This window comes from Aureobasidium pullulans (genome assembly GCF_000721785.1).
Source record: "Aureobasidium pullulans EXF-150 unplaced genomic scaffold scaffold_43, whole genome shotgun sequence".
Lineage (NCBI taxonomy): Eukaryota > Fungi > Ascomycota > Dothideomycetes > Dothideales > Saccotheciaceae > Aureobasidium > Aureobasidium pullulans.
Window position 1 is genome coordinate 24438 of NW_021941063.1, and position 23660 is coordinate 48097.

General features: G+C 47.9%; 10 protein-coding genes across 10 annotated transcripts; 3 read left to right on the top strand and 7 right to left on the bottom strand.

The window, feature by feature from the left end:
• Positions 1-159: 159 nt before the first annotated feature.
• Positions 160-530, bottom strand: M438DRAFT_285165 (uncharacterized protein; the record flags this gene model as incomplete). The annotated part of the gene is made up of 2 exons (XM_029901508.1): positions 160-314; positions 374-530. 2 exons carry the CDS (start codon positions 528-530, stop codon positions 160-162), a joined length of 312 nt encoding a protein of 103 aa, XP_029754862.1.
• Positions 531-633: 103 nt separating this feature from the next.
• M438DRAFT_340426 (uncharacterized protein) lies at positions 634-984 on the bottom strand (the record flags this gene model as incomplete). Its single annotated transcript, XM_029904323.1, has 1 exon — positions 634-984. One exon carries the CDS (start codon positions 982-984, stop codon positions 634-636), a length of 351 nt encoding a protein of 116 aa, XP_029754863.1.
• Positions 985-1867: 883 nt separating this feature from the next.
• Positions 1868-4056, top strand: M438DRAFT_329429 (Ca2+/calmodulin-dependent protein kinase). Its single transcript, XM_029903249.1, has 6 exons — positions 1868-1995; positions 2172-2223; positions 2277-2484; positions 2538-2694; positions 2753-3138; positions 3193-4056. The coding sequence occupies exons 1-6, from the start codon at positions 1989-1991 to the stop codon at positions 3622-3624; spliced, it is 1242 nt and encodes a 413-aa protein (XP_029754864.1). The 5' UTR covers positions 1868-1988; the 3' UTR covers positions 3625-4056.
• An 88-nt stretch (positions 4057-4144) lies between these two features.
• M438DRAFT_401013 (Bromodomain-domain-containing protein) lies at positions 4145-6783 on the top strand. Its single transcript, XM_029909501.1, has 6 exons — positions 4145-4323; positions 4519-4595; positions 4652-4694; positions 4777-4836; positions 4891-5342; positions 5393-6783. Exons 1-6 carry the CDS (start codon positions 4237-4239, stop codon positions 6576-6578), a joined length of 1905 nt encoding a protein of 634 aa, XP_029754865.1. The 5' UTR covers positions 4145-4236; the 3' UTR covers positions 6579-6783.
• A 718-nt stretch (positions 6784-7501) lies between these two features.
• On the top strand, positions 7502-8167 carry M438DRAFT_285197 (uncharacterized protein; the record flags this gene model as incomplete). Its single annotated transcript, XM_029901510.1, has 1 exon — positions 7502-8167. The coding sequence occupies one exon, from the start codon at positions 7502-7504 to the stop codon at positions 8165-8167; it is 666 nt and encodes a 221-aa protein (XP_029754866.1).
• Positions 8168-8211: 44 nt separating this feature from the next.
• Positions 8212-9597, bottom strand: M438DRAFT_169575 (uncharacterized protein). The gene is made up of 3 exons (XM_029899112.1): positions 9405-9597; positions 9194-9292; positions 8212-9132 (listed from the first exon to the last, which is right to left on the bottom strand). The coding sequence occupies exons 1-3, from the start codon at positions 9546-9548 to the stop codon at positions 8302-8304; spliced, it is 1074 nt and encodes a 357-aa protein (XP_029754867.1). The 5' UTR covers positions 9549-9597; the 3' UTR covers positions 8212-8301.
• Positions 9598-10080: 483 nt separating this feature from the next.
• On the bottom strand, positions 10081-11283 carry M438DRAFT_350241 (uncharacterized protein). Its single transcript, XM_029906584.1, has 2 exons — positions 10650-11283; positions 10081-10596 (listed from the first exon to the last, which is right to left on the bottom strand). Exons 1-2 carry the CDS (start codon positions 11007-11009, stop codon positions 10234-10236), a joined length of 723 nt encoding a protein of 240 aa, XP_029754868.1. The 5' UTR covers positions 11010-11283; the 3' UTR covers positions 10081-10233.
• A 916-nt stretch (positions 11284-12199) lies between these two features.
• Positions 12200-13654, bottom strand: M438DRAFT_350242 (FAD/NAD(P)-binding domain-containing protein). Its single transcript, XM_029906585.1, has one exon. It carries the CDS (start codon positions 13490-13492, stop codon positions 12383-12385), a length of 1110 nt encoding a protein of 369 aa, XP_029754869.1. The 5' UTR covers positions 13493-13654; the 3' UTR covers positions 12200-12382.
• Positions 13655-19758: 6104 nt separating this feature from the next.
• On the bottom strand, positions 19759-21514 carry M438DRAFT_410046 (Arabinanase/levansucrase/invertase; the record flags this gene model as incomplete). The annotated part of the gene is made up of 2 exons (XM_029910064.1): positions 21149-21514; positions 19759-21091 (listed from the first exon to the last, which is right to left on the bottom strand). The coding sequence occupies exons 1-2, from the start codon at positions 21409-21411 to the stop codon at positions 19759-19761; spliced, it is 1596 nt and encodes a 531-aa protein (XP_029754870.1). The 5' UTR covers positions 21412-21514.
• Positions 21515-21929: 415 nt separating this feature from the next.
• On the bottom strand, positions 21930-23436 carry M438DRAFT_329440 (major facilitator superfamily transporter; the record flags this gene model as incomplete). The annotated part of the gene is made up of 3 exons (XM_029903250.1): positions 21930-22903; positions 22963-23145; positions 23220-23436. 3 exons carry the CDS (start codon positions 23434-23436, stop codon positions 21930-21932), a joined length of 1374 nt encoding a protein of 457 aa, XP_029754871.1.
• Positions 23437-23660: the final 224 nt, after the last annotated feature.

Here is a 23660-nt window from a genome sequence, read left to right on the forward strand (position 1 = left end):
AATATCAGATGTAGACATCTCAGGTAAATATGCATGCTATCTGATATGTGATTGCATCCTTCGTAGGTATCATAGGGACAGATCACGACCGCGTGTGCCTGCAAAAACTAGCATTCAACCCAACCTGCGCGTCGAGATGCTCCTGGAAAGATGAAATGTTCAACGACCAGTCAGAGGACTAGTGATTGTATCCCCAACGTTCCCAGCTTCCTTGCCCAGTGGATTCTGTAGGGCTCCTCCGACGAGATTTCCGACTCCCGACTTGAGCTGGTTGACGTCCTTTTGGTCTGTTGCTGGGAGACTGTTGATTTGATCTGGAAGGTAAGTCGTATTAGCAGGAGAAAGGATCTACAAAGAGCGATACAGAGCTTACCCTTGACCAGATAAGAGGCCTTGTTCTCGCCCATGGTTTCGAGAGCCTTCTCCTCCATAGCGCGCTTCCACTGAGGAGGAACGCCGAACATGTAGACCGCTCCCACCGCTAGAGCGAGCATAGCGGCGAGGACTGAAAGATATGCGCTTGCCGTCATGTTTCGGTGCTGTTGCGATTCTTGTTTTGATCTTCTGGAGTTTCTCTTGGATCTGTAGCTGTTCTACCTCGGACTGCCGGGCAATTCGACAACGTTCTCTTTCCTAATCCGAGTTTTGCAGTTCCAATCGCTTGTCTTTGAGGTAGTCGCCAGAGACGGAACGTGGGCGAGCTGGAACAGGAGGTGCTGGGAGATCGGCAGGCTTTTGAGGTGTGACAGGGCGAGGTACGATGGCTTGGAAGGCGAAGACGAGACGTTGTTCAACGACTGGCGGTGCTTGTGCTGGTCGAGGTGGGAGTGCTGGAGACTCTAATACAGACTGTGCTTTGGATGGTGCTGGAGACAAGTGCCTTCTGAAAGGTCTTAGGGCGATGGAGAGCAAGTGATGGCAATGTAGGGAGATGGATGAGAACAGCGACGACCTGACGGATTGATGCTCTTTATCTGTTGCCATACGAATGGTCCCGCAGGTTTTGTTTTGTTGTTGCGACGGGCAAACGTCAGAGCGGCCCAGCATCTACGTACCTGTATGACGTCCATCGCGACTTCCTTGGAACTTGATGCACCTCCCCGCCCTTCTCGAGCGACCATGATTGTAGTTTGTGACAGATCTCAGCACGCGGATGGATAGAACGAGCGAGCTTGCGCAACTCTATCGGAGCGCAGTGGACAAGTGCTACTTGCCGTGGGCGTGCACAGCTCCGAGAAAGACTCCGCCCACATTGAGATGGAACGAAGCACCAGATGCAAGACCTTGGAGCTGGCAACAATCTGTTGGACCTGTTTGAAGCCAAGCGACCGGCCTACTATTGCGACAATGTTTGCGCAATCATGCTGAGATAGCCGAGAGCAGATCACTTCCAATACAATGTTGAGCTATCTTCGTGTCTCGCAAACCCCAGATGATGGACATGGCGGCGCACACAAGTCGGGTTGTCATGTCTCGCTCAGCACCAAGCTCACCAAAGACCCTGACGGCCCCGGAAGTTGAGGGCGGAGCTTCACATGTTTCTCAACCCCTCCAACAACACGAGATTGACATTGACAAGGAACAGCTGCAATATAAGTGTTCCTGCAGAAAGACGCAAATATAGACAGCTCTGCAAATGAATAATCATGGCTTCGTTTCAACAGAGCTGAAAAAGGTTCTGAAACTCTGCACAGCCCACCGTGACATTTGATTCTCCCTTGTTCAGCCTCCGAGCTTGCGTCCCTCTGCCCCACGCACTGCCACGCCGGGTCCAGGCCGCCGAGCTTAGAGTAAGACTGGAGTTACGAATACGCTCCATGTTGATCGTCTTCCTTTTTTCCTCCTATCTGTCTGTCGCACCTTGATCCTGCTTGTTGACTATATACGGAGTACTTGCCTTCTCATCTCACTCGCGCGACTTCACCGTCGCTCATCTTCCACATCCAGACGCAGCGCAGTCAGCGGCGAGCGCCTGACGAAACGCCATCATGAGTTGTAAGTGCCGCCGATAGCTCCTTCCCTTGATGCTTGAGCATGCGACATAGACAAAACCAGCTGTCGGCTCTCTGCCACAGTCTTACAAACATCCTCGCCCGCTCTCAAACTGCCGTCCATTCTCGATTCCCTACAATACCTGCTCCGAGCATCCACTAACCAAGCATTCGGTATAGTCACTAGTATGCTCAACAAACTCCACGGCCAGCCCGACAGCTACGACAAGAAGTGCGTCCAGCCTTATCCTACCTCTCAGTTCACTACTAACATTGCGACAACAGATCCAAGTACAAGTTTGGCAAGACACTCGGAGCCGGCACCTACGGCATCGTCAGAGAAGCAGAGTCACCCCAAGGAAAATGCGCCGTCAAGATCATCCTGAAGAAGAACGTCAAAGGCAACGACCAGATGGTCTACGATGAGCTACAGATGCTCCAACGCCTTCAACACCCCCACATCGTCAAGTTCTTCGATTGGTTCGAGTCAAGAGTGAGATATACAAGAGTCGGAACATACTGCAGCACAAGCTGATCAGGGCGCAGGACAAATACTACATTGTGACACAACTTGCGACTGGTGGAGAGCTGTTTGACCGCATCTGCGAAAAGGGTCGCTTCACCGAGAAGGACGCTTCTGCCACCATAAGACAAGTCTTGGAAGCCGTCGACTACCTCCACCAGAACGATGTCGTCCATCGCGGTCAGTCTCCACCCGCCAATTCACGCGGCCGTCTTGCCCATACTGACGGCTCTTCCAGATTTGAAGCCCGAGAACCTCCTTTACCTTACCAAGGCCGACGACTCGACTCTCGTGCTCGCAGACTTCGGCATTGCCAAACATCTCGACAGCCCCGATGGTGTGCTCAAGACCATGGCTGGATCCTTCGGTTACGCAGCACCCGAAGTCATGCTCAAGAAAGGACATAGCAAGCCCGTCGACATGTGGTCTCTCGGTGTCATCACCTACACTCTCCTCTGCGGTTACTCGCCCTTCCGCAGCGAGAACTTGACCGACCTTATTGAGGAGACCAAGCACGGCAGAGTTGTCTTCCACGAACGTTACTGGAAGGATGTCAGCAAGGAAGCCAAGGATTTCATCATGACCTTGCTCGTTCCCAAGCCGGAGAAGAGAGCTACAAGTGCTGTACGTTTATCATAAACCTTCTATTGTTCCGAACTCGACTGACACCATCTACAGGAAGCGCTCAAGAATGCTTGGATTGCTGGCAAGGGTGCAACAGACCACAACTTGCTGCCCGAAATCAAGGCATACATGACCAAGGCTCGCCTGAAGCGCGGTATCGAATTGGTCAAGCTCGCCAATCGTATCGAAGCACTCAAGATGCAAGAAGACGAAGAGGAGGATGTACCACAGGCTGGAGACGTTCCCGCCGGCGCAAAGCAGGCCGCAGGAGACGCACTCGCACATCAAGAAGAGAAGCCTTTGGAAGCCGGCCTCAAGGTACCGGAGGACAAGGGAGTGACGCACAAGCGCAGTCTGAGCAAGATTGCCAAGGGTGCCATCTTCCGTGAAGTTGTCCTGGCCAAAGTTCGTGAGATGAAGGCCGATGAGGAGGCACAGAAGATAACTTCTACTGGCAGCTTCGAGAAGGAGAAGGAAAACAAGTGAGGGAATTGCATCGACTTCAGCGAGGAAACCTGTTTTGAATTCGGCATGGCGTTTGGGAGGATTACAAGGAAAGATTGCTCAAGTTCCGACTGATCAGGTATTGAGCCTGTGTGCCTGGAAGATATTCCTAAGACTTTTGCTCGAGACTGGAACATATTGATCTACTATTCACCATGAGCTTTGACAATTACTTGAGCCGTGATGGTGTCGGTGTTCATGTTCGAGATGATTGGGGGGCCAGGCTTTTGAACTTGGTGAGGAGGCTTCCTGATGGCGCTGATGTGCAAGCACCCCGAACTGAGCCATGCAAGCTTTGATTCCCTCATAGCCATGCGATCACGCCTTTCCAACAATATGAACAATACACTTCTAACAAAAGTAAGAAAAGATGATAGAGAAAGCGACAATAGATTCCTCAATACAATATCACGTGGATGAAGTGGTCTGTGCAGAGCGTCGGCGGACTTGCAGCAAAGGCAACGCGCGACGCGCGAGTCCAAGATGGAGCAATTACGAAGGACTCCATCCCAACCAAGCGCCCACTATCGCAAGAGGGCTGCAAGCATCGAGCAGTGCAATCCAGAGTTACGCGACAACAGAGACACCAAAATCATGGACCGCAGCCGCAAGCGCAAAGCTGCAGCTGGAGCATCACCCGACGCCGACACGAGCACACCCAAGCGACAAAAGACTACACTGGTGAGTGTGCATCCATGTGTTGTATTGGAGACAAGATTGGATTGGGGAGGAAGGGAAGCTGTGTCGAGTCGCGGACTTGCGGCGAGGCTTCTGCACTTCCCCAAGCACCGAGATGTTGGCCAGCCGCTACGACGGAGCGCGACCGTCAAGAACGCGAACGCTTGGACTCTTCCTGAGCTGACACAATCCTATCAGGAACATGAGACTCCGCAGACAACAACAAAGATCGGTCTGCAGTTTATCGACCACCTGAAGTCGGCCAAGGACAAGACGTGAGTTTGGCCCCAAAGAAGACCGTCCGCGACTCCTCCGTCTGACCTTGTCGCAGTGGCCGCTTGATCGCCGACCTCTTTATCGACCTGCCCAGCAAGGTATGCGCCCGTTCCTCCTCTCCAATCTACATGCGCCCGTTCCCCCTCGCCAATCTACATGCGCTGACAAGCTCCGTCACAGAGAGAGCTGCCCGACTATTACCGCACCATCAAACTACCCATCGCTATCCAGACAGTCCAGGTAATCCGACCTCTTTCCCGCCAACGATAATACCTCCGTCTGACACAGCCACAGGACAAGCTCGAGCGCCATGAATACCCCACTCTCAGCACCGTCGAGAGCGACATCAAGCGCATGGTTTCCAACGCAAAGCAATATAACGACGACAAGTCCACCGTCTACCAAGATGCCGAGCGCATTCGCAAGGCCCTCTCCAACTTCATGACCAAGCACAATCCTGCCTACAAGGATCCGAACTACGTCGCCCTTCCTACACCTCTGCCCGGCCAAGACGACGATGCGACTGCCTCTTCTGCACCTCCAACACGCGACCCCAGCGAACAGCCTCGCAAGATCAAGATATCCCTCAAAGCGAACCGTGATCGCAAGTCCTCTGCTGCTCCAGTCGCTGCCTCCAGTCCTGCTGTCGTCCAAGATGATTCGGATCCTTCAGCGTTTACTGGCAAGACACTCCAGCAAGCGCAAGAGCACATCGTCAACGGCTTGATCAGTCACACTGACCAAGGGCAAGCTACACCCACCACCTAGGCGAGAGGCTTTGCTAACATGATCACAGAATCGCTATCTTCGAACCCTTCGTCCATCTTCCTCCTCGAACCTTGACCGATTACTACAAAGTCATCAAGAAGCCCACCTCTCTGGCCGGTATTAAGAAACAAGTACGAGGGAAACAAGGAAGCGACTTCAAGAACTGGGACGCATTTGAAGAGGAGGTTTCATACATTTGGCGCAATGCAAGGATCTACAACGAGGACGGAAGCGACATCTTCAACCTCTCAGTTGAGCTGGAAGACCTCTTCAACGAACGCCTGGCCACCGCGAAGAGTCAAGTCGACGAACCTGTTCAACCAAAGATCAAGCTCAACGCTCCAAGACCGAAACCCGTACTGCATCTTGGTGCAAGAGGGTCACCTGCACCACGAGGCACTCCTGCCGAGGACAAGAAGGAAGAGCCAGTCACCAACGGACATAAGACACCCGTGCCCGCCCAGGCCAGACCTGCAAGCAGCGCTGCTCCCTCAAGGTCGAACTCGCAAGTACCAACGACAGTCAAAGCAACAAGCGTCAATGCTTCAAGTCCTGTTCCAACGACAGCAGCAGCAGTCAAGACTGAGACGACCGTCGCTGCATCTCCCTCCCTTGCCGCAGTCCGACCACAGAGCATTGCTCCCGAAGTGAAGCAGAGTCCACGACCTGGAACCGCAACCTCGATGCCACCACCACCTTCTGTTCGCGCCATCAGCGGCAGCCCTCATCCCTCGATGCTCCCCCATGTTCCTCATATCCCGCAATACGTTCCACCACCGCCAACCTTTGTCGACAAATACACACGCTCAAAGCCTCTCTCCGAAGCTCTCCTGCCGAGCGTAGTCATCATGACACATCCTCAACTTACGGTGCCCAAGCCTTTCCGCCTCGACGTTCCTGCAAACAAGCAGTTCACACAACAATCTTTGAGCACTGCAGTTCCCGCGGCTCACTACTACATCAGCATTGTCCCCAACGTCTCACAGCGTCTCCTTATGCAACGGCAGTACAAGACTTTCGTCACTGTCAATGGCGTCCGACTCATGGGCACCACTCGCGACTTTTTGCCTGGCGGAGGAGATAGGAAGCAAGTCTACGATACCGCCCTCATCGCTGGTGTCAACAGGATCGAGGTGGAGGTGGTCGCTGTGTCCAGCAAGACTGATGCTCTGGAGGTTGAGAAGCTGTCGGTGTTTGCCAGTCTGTTGAAGTAGATCACGATAGATGATGTCCTCTATGGCATAACTCATCGTCGAATGGGTGGCCCTTGAAGCATGGCGCTGGCGTTTGGGTTTCTTCTTTGGTGGGTATACCTTTTGTTAATCCTTATTCTTCTGCACTCTTCGGCTTGATGGGGAAGGACGAAGCGGTCGTTTTCCATAGCTTCTTGAATGAATGCACACTTTCTTTTCCGTTTCCAATCGGCCATCCCTGTATGCAAAGACCTTTAAGATAAGTCGCACGATGGTATTCCGAACTAGGTGAGCTTCAGTGTCGCCGAACGGGATGGGTTGTCAGCGACACTAGATTGTTCTTATATACTGAGCTCTCATCTTATTGTGCTGTCCCACCGAAGTGGGGAAATACTAAGGATTGGCCTCCATTAGTGGGTAGGTGAACAGTATCACGAATACAACTGTACGTGAAAGGTCGCAAAACATCGGACACCACATAGAGTAGACAAAAGTCCCAGTGATACTCTCTACTGTCATGTCGGACCGCTGGTCGGCGAAGTCGGCGAAGCGGTCCGTCACTCCGCAACGTGTGTGGGGATTCCTTCGTCTCTCCGCACCTTTTCCTATACGATGAGGTCAGTCCAGTCAAATGTCAACACATCAACCCGATGGTCTTGCATAATCCCCTGCAACATCCGTGATGTACTGTGGAGTTCTTCAAGTTGACATGATCTTTTAACTTGAACTCGGCCGTGCTCGGCCAATCAAGACACTGCTCGTTGCTTTGTCACTCAAAGCACCCTAGAGCACGACAAGCGCTCGTATTCTCAGTATATATAGGGCTCTACCATCGTCTCAGTTGTCAAATCATCACTACCGTCTGTCTCGATTCCTCTGCAATGTGGTCTACACCCGTTTTCCTCTTCCTTGGGCTCACTGCTGGCGTTATCCCCACCTACGCAATGTCACACCCTAAACATATTTCCCTGCCTGCCACCATCGGCAGCAACACTTCCAGCTCTGCTTGGAAAACACTCAACCATCCCGAGATCCACGTCAAGGACCACAAGTCTTTTTCCATCACGACACCTCCAGCCACCGATCTTTGGAGACCCAACGCTGAACCGAAATCCGACAACTTCACCGTTCCTTATGTGTACCGTGAAATCAAGGCAAACACATTCACCACCATCGCTGTAACCGTCAACGCGGACTGGAAGACCAGATACGATCAAGGAGGTATTGCAATCATTTTCCCCGGCCCCAAGCCTTCCAAATGGGTAAAGACCGGCATCGAAGTCGAAAACGGAGCACCTCAATACGGCACCGTCGGCACCTATGCATTCTCGGATTGGAGTTTGAGTCCCATACAACCTCAGAATGCCACCACTGCGAGATTTATCGTCGAAAGATCGGGCTCTGAGATGTGGGTCTACGTTCTCAATGATGCGAAGAACCCTGATGCGGGCAGATATCCTTTGAGAGAGGTGACTTGGGCGTTCTTGGAGGACCGTGCTGGTGATGATGTTGTTCTGCAGGTTGGAGTTTATGCTGGAAAGCCTACTTATTCTGCCAACAGTTCTACTGAGGGACTTGAAGTGCATTTCTCTGATCTTGTTATTGTGTAGAGGGGTGGTGAATGCGGAGAAGAGACCGACTACATGTAGTGTTAGATGATTAGTCGTGTCTTTTTCAATCGTATACAATAGATCGATGCTCACCTTCCATACACCATTCAACGCTGATAATCCTGGCTTTCTGATCAAGGCATATCGTCCGCAAGAGAATCTCCGCAGATATCTTCTCCCGTCATTGGATCTACCGAAGGCAGGACACCGAACAACTTCAAGTCCAGGTTCCCAGACTGGAATGATGCGACATCAGGACGAACAAAGCTGGGCTTCCTCCAGTGATCAGAGTTCGTTTCGCCCAAGGTAGTCGAGACCCCATCCTTGCGCCTGCCTTGGATGTCGCTCTGACGAGACCTCGTCGCCAGACGCCGCTGGAACCATCCCGCGCAACGTCTAAACAAGGGCATCAGGCACGCCACCGACGCCGCCGTAATCCCGATCCCCATCTCCAATACAGCCATGTTGATGACCAAAGCGGTAACGTGTTGGTAACTCGGCTTGTGGTTTACGTCGTAGTAGCGGGCGTCGAAGTGCAGAGATCCGGTATATATCGTTCTCAGCACCGCGCATAAAGATCCACAAACCGCAAACACCATCAGCAAAGTCACTCCCAGTTTCGTCTTGGCCGGCATAGACGATTTCCAAAGGACCAGGATAGGTAGTAGCGCAAAGACCCAATCCGATAGTGCTGAAACGGCTCCGTGAGTGTAGAGAAGCCCGTTCCAGACGTTTGTGGGAATGCACTTTCTCTCAACTCTTTTCCTGGCCAGGTGGCTCAATGTGCCGCAGGGAACCAGAGCGAGGAAGAAGGCCAATACAGAGATGGCGCAGTAGAAAACTGTGATTGAAGTGACCAGATAACGTTGTCTGCGTTCGAGAAGGAATTGGCGGAAGAAGATCATTAGAGAAGTTTTGAAGGCGATGGATGTCACCATAAACAAGGCTTCTCCTATGGCAAGCAACTTTGGGACACCGTCAATATTTTGCTAGAAATACTGTAGCGAAGAAATGATAAATGCTTACTAGTAATAACAAGTCGGCGCTCGACTCCTTCAAGATTGGATTGCGGTTTTCGACCACAGTGAATGCGATAATGACGGCGCAGAATATCGAATAAACTGCCTGTCGTCGAAAAAATCAGCCAAACTTCATCGCAACATAGGCAGCAACACCGCGACAAAAGAGCTGTGTGCAAGAATATTGCATGATCCTACTCTGGTAATGATCCACTCACCAATGCCACAATCATCAACCAATCATCCAACTTCAACCCATGATCCAGCCATTTATGCCTAACCACAATCCTCAAAGACACCGAAGCGCAAGAAAACACCAAACAAACATAAGTGACGGTCGCTATAACATCACCAGGAGTCATTTTGGGCCGACGACAACCCTGCAGTCGTTCGCGGTTTCGAAGATCTGTGTGGGGGGGCGTGTCTTCGGCTTTAAACCCCTTCCTACAACGGTGAGACATAAAACCGTTGGAAGGAACAAATATTGCCCGGAGGATGGGGCCAGATGGACTGTTACTTTCAACGACCGCGTCATGGACGTAGTAGAAATACCAAACCATCGGGTTCTTGTTTTCCCATCAAGTCGGTGAGAAGGATTACTCGACTTCACTTTTTAGTGCGCCTGTCGCAACAAGACTATAGCTGCCCTGAGGTCGGTTTTGACTTACTCCTCGGAGCACAAAGGACATGATCATGCCCTACCTGAGTATCCATGTACTTGGTTACATCTGCTCATCAAAACTCGACGTCGGACCGATGTATTCCCTAACTTCTGAACAAGTGATTGGTTCTCTGATCATGATGAAGGTCCGAATCTTGCAGTGGGGGTGAACGTGCCTTTTCAATTACTTGTGGAGATGTATCGATTGACATGTTCTCTATAGGAGCTGCCTTGAGAGTTGACCGATCGTACTCTTCTGAAGATGCGACTTTCGCTATTCAATGTTCGGGAAGGATCGAAGACATATAGGTCCTTGTTTCAATATCTGACGGTAAAGACTGTCCGTTCTCTAACCAATTCTCTCCACTGCCCTCATCACCTTCTCTTCAGTGAACAACAGTACCAGACCATTGAGAGCAAGAAACCTGCACAGCAGTTCCCACAGCCAACCCGACACCAGAATTTCCAAACAAAGCAGTATTAGCACCGCTGTTCAAGCAGAGATCAAAGTTCAAGTTGGCGCCGTATTGGTTTGTTCCTGTCAAGCCATTCTGCGAGCACAGGGGGTTTCCGTCTGCAGGGCAGAGGTTGGTGATTTGAACGATGATGGTGTTTCCAGCGTTGGAGAGGGCGTGGCCGGAACTGTCGGTCTGGGCGGTCAACTTCCAGCAGGTTCCGCAAGCTGGACCGGCGCCTGCGCCAGGACCTACGCCAAAGGCGTTTTGAGAAAGAGCGGCGGAATAACCGGGCTGCAGAAGTCAGTATGCTGGGCAAGATGTGACATCAAGGATTTGGTTCTTACAGAAGTGTAGAAACCACAAGCGGTGGTCTTGGTGTTGCAGTTGCCACTTCCGAAAGTATCACCGCTGCCGTATTGAGTGAAGGAGGCCTTGTAGGTTGTGCCACTGCTACCACCACCGCTGGCGGCCTTCGAGGTCGAAACAGGAGCCGCGGAGGTCTTTGAAGTAGATGCGGGCTTGGCGGTGTTGCTTGCGGGCAGGCATTGGCTGTAGTATACGCCGTTGGCTACGCAAGTGTAGCCAGAGACGCAGGTCTTGTCGCCAGTGAAGCCTTGACCTCCGCACTGTGCATAGGCAGCTGCAGCAGCGTTTGCGGAAGAGCCAAAGGCAGCGACCGTGAGAAGGAGAGTGTTGAAAAGCATGATGTATGTTGATGATTGGTCGAAGGAGTGGTAGAAAAGAAGAAGAGGAATGGGTTGTCGGACTCTCAGAGTGCTTTGAAGGAAAGAAAAGACTGAACAAGACATACTTCCCTGGCTCTTATAACGAGCACATTGCCGCATCGGTGACTCCATTACGCTCAACCGAGAAGCCCTTGACCCTGACAATAACAGCCATCCCGCTCTCCACAAGGCCTGGTCTACCATCGTTATGTCATGCCCCTCCCTGAACGACAAAGAAAACTTGCAGATTGGACCTCGTGCTCCCTGAGAGATGCCGCCTCAATATGGATAATCAAGGGGTACCAAGATACAGTTTAGCCAACATGGTTGTTAGCTTCGATCGCTGTACATCTCAAACCAACCTGGGGGTGGCTTGCATGGAACGTGTCCGCTGAAGCTTGTTTGGAGGATCGTACAACTATAACTCGGCCGAGGAGGCTTGATCGGCTTGACAGGTGCTAGGTTACTGCAGGGAAGATGGTGTTGCATGACGAAAGGTATCTGTCTGCTCCGTATGTCTTTGCGTTGCCTGTACGTGAAAGACTTACCTCGAAATTGCTTCAAGCTTGGTTCGAGTTGTTCCAAGATCACTTCGGCAGATGATAGTATGCAGGGCCGAATACTCCATCGAGAAGGACCATGATTTTCGATATCCGCATGCTTCCCAATATTCAAGAAGCGGTAAAGCGGCCCGTCCCACCGCCGGCTGAGGAGCAATCGAGTTTCAAATTGAACGAGCACAAGCTAAGCGATATACGAAGTCGAAGGCCAGAAAGACAACACAACTTGTGAGGGCGGCTAAATGGCATGATCAAGTCATCATGCTATTCTCTTGGTTCAACGTTGATGCAGAAGGGACGGTCGAGGTTGCGCAAGCGAAGGAGAAGTACGACGGCAAGTGATGAGTCAGCGGCGACCATCGTTTCGCGCTTTCCCTTCTTTTCTTGGACATGCAGATGTCAACGCAACAAGGTTCGACAAGCTTTTGTTCCGGCCCTTGTATATTGAGCCGCTCAGGTATATCAGCAGTCGGATATGCTCGAATCCATCAAGTAAGACATGGGCACTGGGTTTGGTTTGAGAGAATGCTCGTCTCAGGCTTGTCACTGGAAGCTTTTGAATCTCGAATGATTCCCTGCATTCCCTTAGCAATGATTCGATTTAGCCTTGTGAACCGCGAACGCTGGATAATCCAATGACAACTTGCGACTGGGCAGTAGAAGCCGGGAAACTCGACTTGAAGTAATGAAAAGACTCTATTATGCTATTGGATATATCAACCAAGATCAGACAGGATATCTCACGCTATGAAGCAAGAAAAAACGAGCACCGAAAATCTCAAGCGCAAGACTCTATGCGGCAATAAAAGTAGCAGCTCTCGACATGAAATAATCTTTGCCTTTTGCGAAAGCAACCATGAAACTGAAAGGCACCCATCCACCAATCTGTCCAGTACCAGTCTTGCTGCCAATTGGCACAAAGACCATGAGCTTGTCAGTAGCGTCATAGGTCTTCACGGCGCCAGTGTTTGTGATGGCGTTCTTGAGGTTGTTGGCAACGACGGGGATCTGGTCGTTGATCTTAAGTGCGTATCGCTGCTTGTACATTGTGGCGTCACCCAGAGCGTAGACGGACTTGTCGGTGACGGAGGTGACGCGCATGTTCTTGTCGACGTTGATCCAGCCATCTGAGTCGAGTGCGTCACGGGGCATGAAAGAAGTGTTTGCGATGTTTCCCGCTGCAGAAATGACAAGTGCCGCTTCAATAGTCTTGCCGTTGTTGAGGGTGACGGTAAATCTGCCAGAGGGATCTTGCTTGCTGTCGTCAACACGAACAGAGTAAATGATCTTGACGCCCAGGTTTTCCAGACTGGCATGTGCTGACTTTCCGGCAGAAGGCTTGAGATCGGGAAGGACTTGATTGTGGGATGCGATGAGAGTGACTTTGGTCTTGGGATATGCTTGTGCAATCTCACCAGCAGCTTCGACTCCGACAGGGCCTGCGCCGATGATGACAATACTGTCGGCGGCTGCTACTCTTTTTTGAGCATCCTCAACCTTCTCGCGGATATCCGCTCCAGTAGTCTTGAAGGGAATAGCTTCCTTGCCAACAGTTCCGGGAGTTGTAGATCCAGAAGCGACAACCAGATAATCGTAAGAGATATCCTGCTTTCCTTCGACTTTCACGATCTTGGCGGAAGTGTCCACCGTATTCACAAGACCTTGTACGAAAGTGAATCTGTTGGTGGGATAATGCTTGAACTTGTCCATGATGGGAATCAAGTATTGGTCGACCTTGGCTTCCTTGGGCTTGGCGATAATTCGCGGCGAGGCAATGTTAAAGTAGAAGACATCCGAGGCATCGATTAAAGTGACCTTGGAGTTGGGTGTTTCCTTGAGGACCTTGTGTGCAACTTTGGCTCCTGCGTAGGAACCGCCGATAATGACAACATGCGACGACATGATTGATGACTGGTGTTGTGGGATTTGTAGAGAACTGTCTCGCGGAAGCGCTGATGCTGGGATTTGTTCGTCGCAGTGAGTGAGAGCAGAGTGCTAATGTGTGTTATAGACCGAGGAATCCAGATGTTGATGCAGATGAAGATGGTATAGAAAGAACACGACTTACATGGGAAGACCTATCTTTTTATTCTCCGATGCAAAAAGTCCGTAGGGTGAAACTTTCGGTCGCGACAACAGTCGGGATCAATTTGGCGCCGGCTGACAACCAATTGGAGCCTCTCGGGTCCGGCTTACAATCCTTCCCGCCATCTTCGACCGGTGTGTCGGTAGAAACTGTGAGTCTTTGCAGTGAACGACCAGTGACCGTGGGCCATAGGGATACAAGCGTCAAAACTCGATTTAGGGCACTAGTCTATAGGGCAAATTGGCTCAAAATCTCTAAATTTGCGACTCGTAGAGGACTCGCAGTGGACTCGCTAAAGTAAATAACGCTATTAGGGTATCTTAAAGGCAATTAAAGCAATTAACTCCTCCGTAGTAACTATAACTCTAGTAATAGCATTTAAACCTTATCTTCGGCCTTAGGGAAACGGCTAGGGTTACGGGTTCTATAGGCATCGAACTTAGCTACCTCTACGTTAACACGCTAATAAAGGGCGCGGTTTTCCTATTTAAGCGTAGTATAGCTACGCTCGAGGCTAGTAAGGCAGTTAAGGATTATAGCGAGGACAGGGTGCTAAGCGTTAGCATTAGTATAGCTAGCATTAAAGATCTAAGTAACTACTAACTAAATAGCATTAGTAGCCTTACGAGTAATAAGAGCATTAGCGCTAGCTTAAGAAGAGTAGAAGCTAGCCTCTTAAGAGACGGCCTCGGTGTTATTTATACGCTCTAACTAGACGATAGAGAGCTACTTAATCTAATTAACGGCCTTAGTAGCATTAGAGGCCTAACTAGTAGACTTAGAAAAGAAGTTGCAAGTAAGCTTAGCACTACTAGTAGCGGCCTTTATAAAAGCTTAAGCGCTCTTAGCGGCAGTCTCGGCAGCCTTAAGGGAATCCCTAATCTCCTAAATAGCTTCGTCGGCATTAGCTTCGTCCTCTAAGTCCTAGAGAGGACGGCAAATAGAGGTAGCGGTAGAGGGAGAGTTAATACTACTATCGGGGTTAGCCTATAAATCGTATTAGTTTACGAGTCTTCTACGAGTCCGTTACGAGTTAACTCGGAGGTTAACTCGTAAAGGACTCGTAAGTTAACTCGTAGCTAACTCGTAGTAGACTCGTAAACCGACTCGTAGATTATAAGTTATATAATTTACGAGTTAATTTGCGAGTCTACTACGAGTCGATTTACGAGTCTACTACGAGTTAGCTACGAGTTAAATTTGCTTACCTTAATAGCGTTACACTTAGGGCGGTAGAGGCACTTATAGAAGGTATAGCTACTACTATTACTCTTATCGATCTATATATAGCACTTTAGACCCTTCTTCTTATAGGTGTCGTATAGAGTACTAGCATCCTCTCCCTCCTTATTATCTTCTATACGCTCGGCCTTAAGAGCGTTAAGGATGCTCGCCTTTACCTTCTTAAGAGTAGCCTTATTACTATTAGTATAGGCATCGCTAGCGTTAATAAGTAAGGTTCTCTACTTAATAAGGCCGATGCTATAGTAGTAGTTACTAGAAGGGCAAACTAGTCTATGAAGGTCCTTAGGCAAATCGCTATTTAAATTAGTAAGAGAAAAAGTAGTAGAACTAATAAGTCTTACTCGTTAGAAGGGATAGTAGGGATGCTAGAGACATTACCTATATCTTTATCCTCTATCTCGTCCTTATCCTTAGCCTTAGCCTTATTCTTAGTAAGAGTAGCCTTAGCCTCGAACCTCTCGCGACGGTATCTCTTAATACGCTTATAGGTTATATAGGAGGTAGCCTCTTTCTTCGAGCTAGTAGCCTTCTTTAGGGTAGCCTAGATACGAGAGGCGGCCCTATCGGCCTTAGTAGTAGCCTTAGCCTTCTTCTTAGAGGCGGATTTCTTAGTAGGGGTAAGGGTAGTAGCTATATCGACGTCGAGGGTAGTATTAGTCTTACTATTACGGGTAGAGTAGCGAGGGAGGGTAAGGTTAGGAGTAGCGTCGACCTCTTTAAAGGTCTCGTCGTTAATAGGTAAGGTAGCCGTATTAGTAGTAGTTATGTCGTTAAGGTCGTCGTCGGTAACGCTAGCTAGGCGGTTACTATAGTAGATGCTCTCGTCGCGGTCGTAAGCGGCGCGTATAGCAGTATTATAGTTAGAGTCGCTTATTATAAGTATACGATAGTAGAGGAGTAATAATAGTAGAAGAGTAATAGTAGAAGGAAGTGTAAGAGTAATATTATATAGGTAAAAGTTAGTTAAAATTTTCGAGAAGTAAACAAATAAACAAGCGAATTTCCTAGTGCGACAACTCGTAGCTAACTCGCATACTAACTCGTAGAGAGTAAGACTATACTCTAGAAGATACTCGATATTACTCTTATGCTTAATCTACCTAGTTTAAGTTATAAGTCGCTTTACGAGTCGCACTACGAGTCGTAAGCGGTAGGGTTTTAGTAGCTAGCTTTAACTACTTTATATTATTTAGAGTAATGCTGTCTAATATACGCTTCCTCTTTCTTAGAACTATAGTATAACCTTTGATAGATGATTAAATACGCATAGAGTAAGGCGTAATTAGTGTTAGAGAGTCGGAAGTAAGACGAATAAGTAGAGGAGGCTTATCTAGATTAAAAGGCTATAACTATTAGCGGGCGAGTCTACATTGTAAGGTAGCTACGAGTTACCTTCTAAGTCTAACTAAGTTGTTCTTATTTAATCTTAGTGCTAGCGACAGCACTAGAAGCATTAGCATTAGCGCTAGTAGTAGTAGTAAGAGTACTAGTAACCTCGCTAGGAGTAGGTAAGGGGGCCCTTAGCTTAACCTCTTCTATTTTAAAATAAAGATCTATAGCGTAAGTTCTAACCTTTAGCTAATAGTAAGGACGTAAGACCTCTTATAGACTGTCGTATTAGAGGGTACGTTTACTATACTAGATTAGCTCGTTTCCCTTCTAGAAGCTATTAATAAAGGTGCAGTTCTAGGCGGATTTAACTAATATATTATCCTAAGGGTAGTAGCGTATAAATAGATTAGCTAGATAGTTTAACTTATTAAGCTTATTAACTAGTAAGTCCTATTAGAGAGGGACTCTACCTATTAGCCTATATAGCGTAGAGGGTCCTATTCCTTAAGGTTGTTATTAGGGTCCCTATATAATATAATCTTATATGTAGCTAACTCGAACTTATAGTTCCTCTCCTATAGCTATTACTAAGGCTTCTATAGACTTCTAAGTAATGGAGTGATAGATCTAGCCTCTACGCGTAGCTTCTCTTAATTAAGGCGGATCTTTTTATTTACTTAGTTACGTTCGCTTTCTACTGTAGTAGGTGCTAGAAAGACCTTTTAAGCGTAAGAGAAAGGTATAGGGGACGAGGGAGTAGCGGTTACTCTACGTTCTAGTACGCTACTAGTAGCTTAAGTGTTAATAACTAGTCTATCCTTAGGTTTAATTAGATTACGACGAGAGCACGTAGGGTAGAAGTTATATATAGCATATTTATTATACGGTTTACTATTAAACGTATAGTAGTATAGCTATTCCGGGCCCTAGTCTAGTATGCTTTCGTCTATAATAGAGAGGATAGAAGAGAAGAAGAAGAAGGAGGAGAAGGTAGGACGATTTAATAAGTAAGGTTTTATTCCTATAAGATCTATAAGTTAGTAAGCGAGGCTACTACAAGTAGGAAATTATATAAACTTTTAGGTCTATATAAGATAATCTACGAGTCTACTACGAGTCTACTACGAGTTAAATGCGAGGAATATACGAGTTAATTATAAGTCTACTACGAGTCTAGATTTAAGCGCCTATCTCCCTTCTTACTATTCTATCTACCTCTTATAACGCATCGAACTTAAATAAGGGACTAAGGATGTCTCTATTAGCTACATTAAACGCCTCTACTACCCTTAAATACGCTTACTAATTACGAGCACCTTGTAGCTTTTTAGACTCTACTAGAAGAGGTTCTTCTCCTAAGAGGATGTATTCTATAATCCTACTTCGAAGGTGTTTATATGTAAGGTAGTGTATACGGTTAGCACTATCTAGTCTAATTATGCTTCCTTATATGTCGCTATTACTATCGAAAGTACAAGGGTAAAGATCTAAGGGAAATGCCTAACGGAGCTTATCTCTATACTATATAATAACGCTTTCTAGTAGGTATTCGTCTAGATTGTAGCCCTCGAGGTATTACTTAAATAGCTCTAGTAGCTTAGGGTTAACGCTAATGCCTTAATCCTCTATATAGACCCCCTTACGCTAAGGGTAATTATAGTTAAGCTTTAGTAGCCTAGTAACTTTACCTTCCTACTTTCTAACTAAGTAATTATTCTATTAGTGTACGAAGCTTATTACGTTCTAGCGGATTATTAGTATATAGATAGTAAGGAGCGCAATACGGTCGATAGTAGAGTCTCTAGTAAAGATCTGCTCTAAAATAAGACGTTTAAAATAGGTTCTCTATTAGGTAAGAATTGCTAATGTTATAAGTTAGCATTATAAGTCCATTACGAGTTAACATTACGAGTTAACATTATAAGTTCTTAGCGAGTTATATCTTATACTTTGTAACTTGCCCCTACTAAGACTTAATCCTCTAGTTCTACTTACTAGTTCTAAACTTAAAGCAATCTAAGAACAGTATGTCGCCCTATACTAACCGTATAAGGTAGTAGTAAGCATCTATAGCTATTATAGTCTCTACTCCTCGGTTAGTTCGTACGAACTAAGGCATATAACTAGTAGCTTTAACTATTATAATGTATTACTCTAATATAGAGATAGTAGTGCGAGCGGATATGCTAACGTATATCTATATAATGTTCCTTAAGAAGTAATTAATAGTAGCATAGATCTTAATTCCCTAGTACTCTAGCTTATAGTAAGCATCTATTAACTATGTCTAGTTTAGCCCTAGGCTCTTATATGCTATACGGCGTACGAACTGTTTCTTAAGTCGGCATTCGAAGCCTTCTAGCGTAATAGATCGAGCGATATAGTAGACTCGTTCCCTATAGGCATAAAAATAATTAGCTATAAGTCTACTACGAGTCGTATGGCGAGTTAATATCTATAAGTTACTCTACGAGTCTAGTTGTAAGTTAGACTTACCTTCTAATAATATAGAATTATTGATATTAATCTCGAAGATAGCTATATAGATAACCCTTACTATAGTCCTCGACCTTACCGTTACGGTATTCCTATATAATGTAGTCTCGTATTATAGCCTCGATCTCCTCTTCTAATTCCTAAGGGGGTCGCTTATAGAGGCGTATAGCTAGTCTCTTCTTTTTAACTATATATTTGCTAACATCGAACCCTTTAAGGGTAAGGATCTCTACTATCTACTCGTCGGTTAGTAGGTATAAATAGAATAGGTCTATAATATATATAGTAAGAGGGCCTTCATCTTCGGTAGTAAGCCTTTAACGATATGTTATAATTTGCTACTCTTAAAGCCTCCTTTAAAGCGTACGTCGAGATACTCGTATACTATAGTTATAGAATAGATTGTTCTATACGCCTTCTAAACGAAGGCCGTACTATATCTAGTACCGGATTAGATCCTTAAAGTCGTTAATGTTAGTTTGCGGCCGCGGCATATTATTTGTTTGTTGTTTTAGGACGAAGTTTCGCGGAATTTGCGAGGCAAGGTGCGAGTCGCTAAGCGAGTCGGAAAGCTTTAGAAATTAGACCCCGCACGCCGGAATTCGGAAAGTTCAAAATCGAGTTTTAACGCTTATATCCCTACGGCCTACGGTCCTAGTAAAGATAGCTAATTAACATGCTAACGATGACCAGTAGCACGTACTCAAGACGCAAACAGGTGAGTCGAATCTACGAGGCTTGGAAGGAGTGAAAGAAGGTTCAACGGGCAGATGATTTGCTTGTCAAGAATTTGCTGCGCTCGGTGAAATCTCACGCCGAAACGCTCTCGCAACCGCGAGGATTGGTAATCGCCAAAACACCGATCACCGACATTTGTATGAAGACGCTGTCGCAACCATTCCGCTCTTTGCAACCATCTCAAATACAAGACGCAGAGTACAATTCTTGCGTGGTATTGCTTACAATTGCTGTGATATGTACAGAATGGACACAGTGCTGAACGATACGCTCAAGCGTACGTCGCGAAAAACTTGACACTCTTGCCCTGCCTCTCATAAACTGGCGGGTTCTTTCCCTGCAGTCCTCTCCAAGAGTACTGCCCGTTGCCCTGCTGGTACAACTTGAATCCACAATCTTGAGTAGTCGAATACTCCAAATGACACCAAGGCGAATAATCAGCTCCCGAGATCGACAAACCCAACAATTCACCCTTGGTCACTGTGGAATTGGTAGTAACGGGTACGGTTACGGTGTCGAAAGTGTAGGTTGTCTGGTTTGCGTTGAAGGCAGCGGTGCCGAGAGCGGTCCACTTGAAACCAGGTGTGAAGAGATCGTTCAAGGAGTTAAGCTTAAAGACGGTAAGGGTGAGAGGTACGGTCTGCGAGCCACGAGCGACGTTCAGGGAGACGCTCTTGATGGTTCCGGCTTTCGATGCTGTCCAGGTTTGGTACAAGATGAAAGAGTCGGAATCGCAGACGGGGTTGTATACAGCAAGGGCTGGTGTGGTATCAACGGCCTTTGTCGCATTTCCTGCTGGTGCTGTGCCGTTGCCCTTGGTGAAGGTGACGGGGAAGGATGCAGTGGTCGAGCAGTCGAGGTTCTTTGCGCTGCCGTCGGCGTTGAAAGTCAGGGGTTGGAAGATGTGGCCGCCGAATCCAGTACGAGGACCCCCAGGAACAGAAGTTGAGTGCCAGACATTGGTTACAGCACCGTTTGCAGGATTTGTCAGAGGGAGAACGCCTTCAACTTGACCATTGCAAGAGTATCCTTCGAGGATTTGGCGAGTCCATGGACCTTGGATAGAGTTTGAGCGATACAGCAGCGCGATTGAGCCATTGCAGTAACCGCAGGTATTTGAAGCAGCAACATAGAAGGTGTTTCCGACCTTGAAAATATCAGGCGACTCGGCTTCATTGTCAATCAGATCTCCGGCAGCCGAGCTGACCGGGTAGCTGACTCTGGTTGTGTTCATGAAGTCGTCTGTCAACTTGCTGACATGCAGGTTCTGGAAGATTGGAGGCCAGACATTGCCAGCATTGGGGCTTCTGAAGTTCAAAGCCGAGAAGACAATGTAACCAGTACCGTTGATGACTTCGACGGTGAAGTCGGCTGGCTGCAGACCGTCAAAGGCAGGGTCGATGAGAGCTCTCGCGGCGGAGAAGACAAATGGACCAGTAGGCGATGTTGATGTTGCAACCACGTAGCCGACTTCTCCAGCATTGGCCCAGAGAACATATGACTTCTTGTTTGGGTTATACACGATGTGAGGGCGTCCACAACCGCCAGACCCAGCGCAGGGGTTGTTCTTGTTGGCAGGATCGAAGAGGAGTCCTTCGTATTGCCTGAAAAGGAGGAATGTCAGCATTCAGTCCTCTTTTGCACGAATCTTCGATGCATACCATGATTGAAGATCGCTTGAAGAGTACGACTTTATGCCATAAGCGACGCCAGTCTCCGAGAACGAATTGCCGTAGAGGTAGTATTTGCCGTTGAAGTTGTTGACCTTTGAACCATAGGCATCAATCTGTCTGCCATCGGTGTCGAACAAGAATCTTCTGTTGTTGTCAAAGGTGACCGAGGCTGAAACAGCCTTTGTGGTTGCAGCAGCACTGGTAACCGAGACCAATGCGGTCAAGGCAGAGATGGCGGATGAGATCCTCATGATGTGCGTGTATGAGAGTTGTGTGAGTAATGCGTCTTCAACCAGGATGTTCGGTCCTTATAAAACCCTTCCACCAACTGCATTGTATCATCTACAATCCTTCTAGACTCTCTGCCGTTCAATCCCGCTCTCGCCGGTACATCAAACCACATGGCACGGCAGAGCTTACAAGACATAAATATCAGTGCTTGAGCATATCATATCCACCTTCCCCACAGCAAAGACCTGCCGAACTCCCCTGATTGGCACTCAGATCGCGAAATAAGAAGGAGCAAGAGTTTACCCGTTGCTCAATGACAATTCGAACTTAAGAATCCCCGCAGTTCGTCCCTGAATTCCCCACAGCCCGGCCGAGTTCACGCTTATTTCCCCACAGGCAACCTCTCGCACGTTCCCCCGTCCGACCATCTTGCGGTCACGAGGTTCCGAGCCCTAAGTTGATCGTTAGGGCATGGTATGGGTAATCACTTTTAGGCGAGGAGTGACGGGTCAAGAGCCTGAGGATTGCTTGCTAGTGACTAAGCACCTCCCCGCACGCGATCGAATTCAATCTTGCAGTATCTGGAGCAAATAACACAAGCACTGGCAACCATACAAACCCCAGTGAACAGAATGACCAATCGATAATTTCCGCCATCTTGTATCCCAGCACTGTCAGAGACAAGAATACCTCCGATCGGACCGGCAAGAACATTGCCAACACCCTTGCCAAAGTTCAACAACCCAAACACCATGGGTGCAGTCACAATATCCTCAGTAATTGCACTCGTCATCCTGGCCCAAGTAGCCGTGAATCCAGCACCGAAGAAACCATAAAAGATAGCAAAGACAACGAGAATAGGCAAAGAAGAAGCATTCCTCCAAATCGCAAGACAAGCAATAGCCGCCATGGTCGTAGAAAGCAAAGCGAGAATATTGACGGGTACCTTGCGATCAGACAGGTAGCCAAAAGTGAACTGCCCAGCAACTTGGGAGATGGACATGATGGCCAAAAGTATCGCGCCGCTGTTTGCTCCAAGCCCCAGAGAAGAAGCGAAAGAAGGTAGATACAAAGCAGGGAAAAGGTATCCAAAGCCTTGGAGGAGATTCGCAGTCGAGTAAATCCAGAAGGTTGAACTTTCCAGAAACTTCCAATTGATCTTGCTCCTAATTGTGGCTCTGGATTCTGGCAATCGGCCTTCGAGCACAGGAATCAGAGGGCCGGTAGCAACGGTCAACGCAACAGCGACAGCGCGGAGGGTAATCCTCCAACCATACATGTGCAACAGACTTTGCAATACAAAAGGCATGAAAGCACCAGAAAATCCAGAAGCAGCGCAAAGGATTCCATATGCCATTCCTCGTTTGGCTATCCAGTATTCGTCCACCATCGATAAGATGGGGTAGTAAAATATCAAGAAGCCTGTTCCATATGCAATACCTTGAGATAAGATCAATGCTTCTAGAGAAGAGGCAAAGGAGCCGAGGGCGAGGCCGAGTATACAAATGGGCCCTAGTGAATATCAGTAAGGTATCGGAAGAAATCTGAGAGATACGAAAGAGATAACTGACAGCCTATCCATATCATCTGCCTTCGATACCGAGAGAAGCGTTGGATGAAAGCCATAGCAAGAGGAGCACCCAGATAACCTAACCCAGAAGCAACAGTACCAACAACAGGAATGTAGCGATTTCCTGCAAACTCGGTTGTCTTGGAATAGTATTCTTGAAACACACCAAAGGAGAGAGGGAAACCTGTTATCACAAGGTATCCGGGTTAGACAATCTTTCGATGCTCTCCAATGCTTTGGGCGACAATAATCACTCACCCCAAAGCAATGTCTCAAAGACAAAGGCAGCAAAAAGCAATCTCCAAGCAGCAAGCCCTCCATCCACAGGGGCAAGAGACTGCTCGACCGACGTATTGATATCCAATACTTCTTCCTCAGCTTGTCGCGCCGGTATTGACTTTGCGCTGCTGGTAGAACCCGGTCGTAGTGTGGCCAACTGGGGCAGCGTGATGGGTATGAGTTGTATGTCATTCATTGCGTATTGACTCGAAAGTTCAAATGCATGAGATATCTATTCCAGATGGGACTGAACACTTTTACATGACTTGACTTGGGAAGGTGTGACCTTGGTCCAGAAAGAAGAAGCGGTTGGCACATGCTTGCCGAGGCTCCCTCACGGAGGTGGGGAGAAACTTGGCAATGAGGAACACGGCGGCCACATAAGATTATATCTCAGAATTGGTTATGGATGGACGTGAA

Bases quoted from the DNA above. Each gene is read 5' to 3' on its own strand.
- M438DRAFT_329429 (XM_029903249.1), top strand. The intron at 2,224-2,276 runs GTGCGTCCAGCC...TTGCGACAACAG, and splicing joins CCCGACAGCTACGACAAGAA to ATCCAAGTACAAGTTTGGCA. The intron at 2,695-2,752 runs GTCAGTCTCCAC...CGGCTCTTCCAG, and splicing joins GAACGATGTCGTCCATCGCG to ATTTGAAGCCCGAGAACCTC.
- M438DRAFT_401013 (XM_029909501.1), top strand. From the start codon at position 4,237: ATGGACCGCAGCCGCAAGCGCAAAGCTGCAGCTGGAGCATCACCCGAC. The intron at 4,324-4,518 runs GTGAGTGTGCAT...CAATCCTATCAG, and splicing joins AGCGACAAAAGACTACACTG to GAACATGAGACTCCGCAGAC. The intron at 4,695-4,776 runs GTATGCGCCCGT...GCTCCGTCACAG, and splicing joins TTATCGACCTGCCCAGCAAG to AGAGAGCTGCCCGACTATTA.
- M438DRAFT_350241 (XM_029906584.1), bottom strand. From the start codon at position 11,009: ATGCTTTTCAACACTCTCCTTCTCACGGTCGCTGCCTTTGGCTCTTCC. The intron at 10,597-10,649 runs GTAAGAACCAAA...TGACTTCTGCAG, and splicing joins CTTGTGGTTTCTACACTTCT to CCCGGTTATTCCGCCGCTCT.
- M438DRAFT_350242 (XM_029906585.1), bottom strand. From the start codon at position 13,492: ATGTCGTCGCATGTTGTCATTATCGGCGGTTCCTACGCAGGAGCCAAA.
- M438DRAFT_169575 (XM_029899112.1), bottom strand. From the start codon at position 9,548: ATGACTCCTGGTGATGTTATAGCGACCGTCACTTATGTTTGTTTGGTG. The intron at 9,293-9,404 runs GTGAGTGGATCA...TTTCGACGACAG, and splicing joins GGTTGATGATTGTGGCATTG to GCAGTTTATTCGATATTCTG. The intron at 9,133-9,193 runs GTAAGCATTTAT...GGTGTCCCAAAG, and splicing joins GCGCCGACTTGTTATTACTA to TTGCTTGCCATAGGAGAAGC.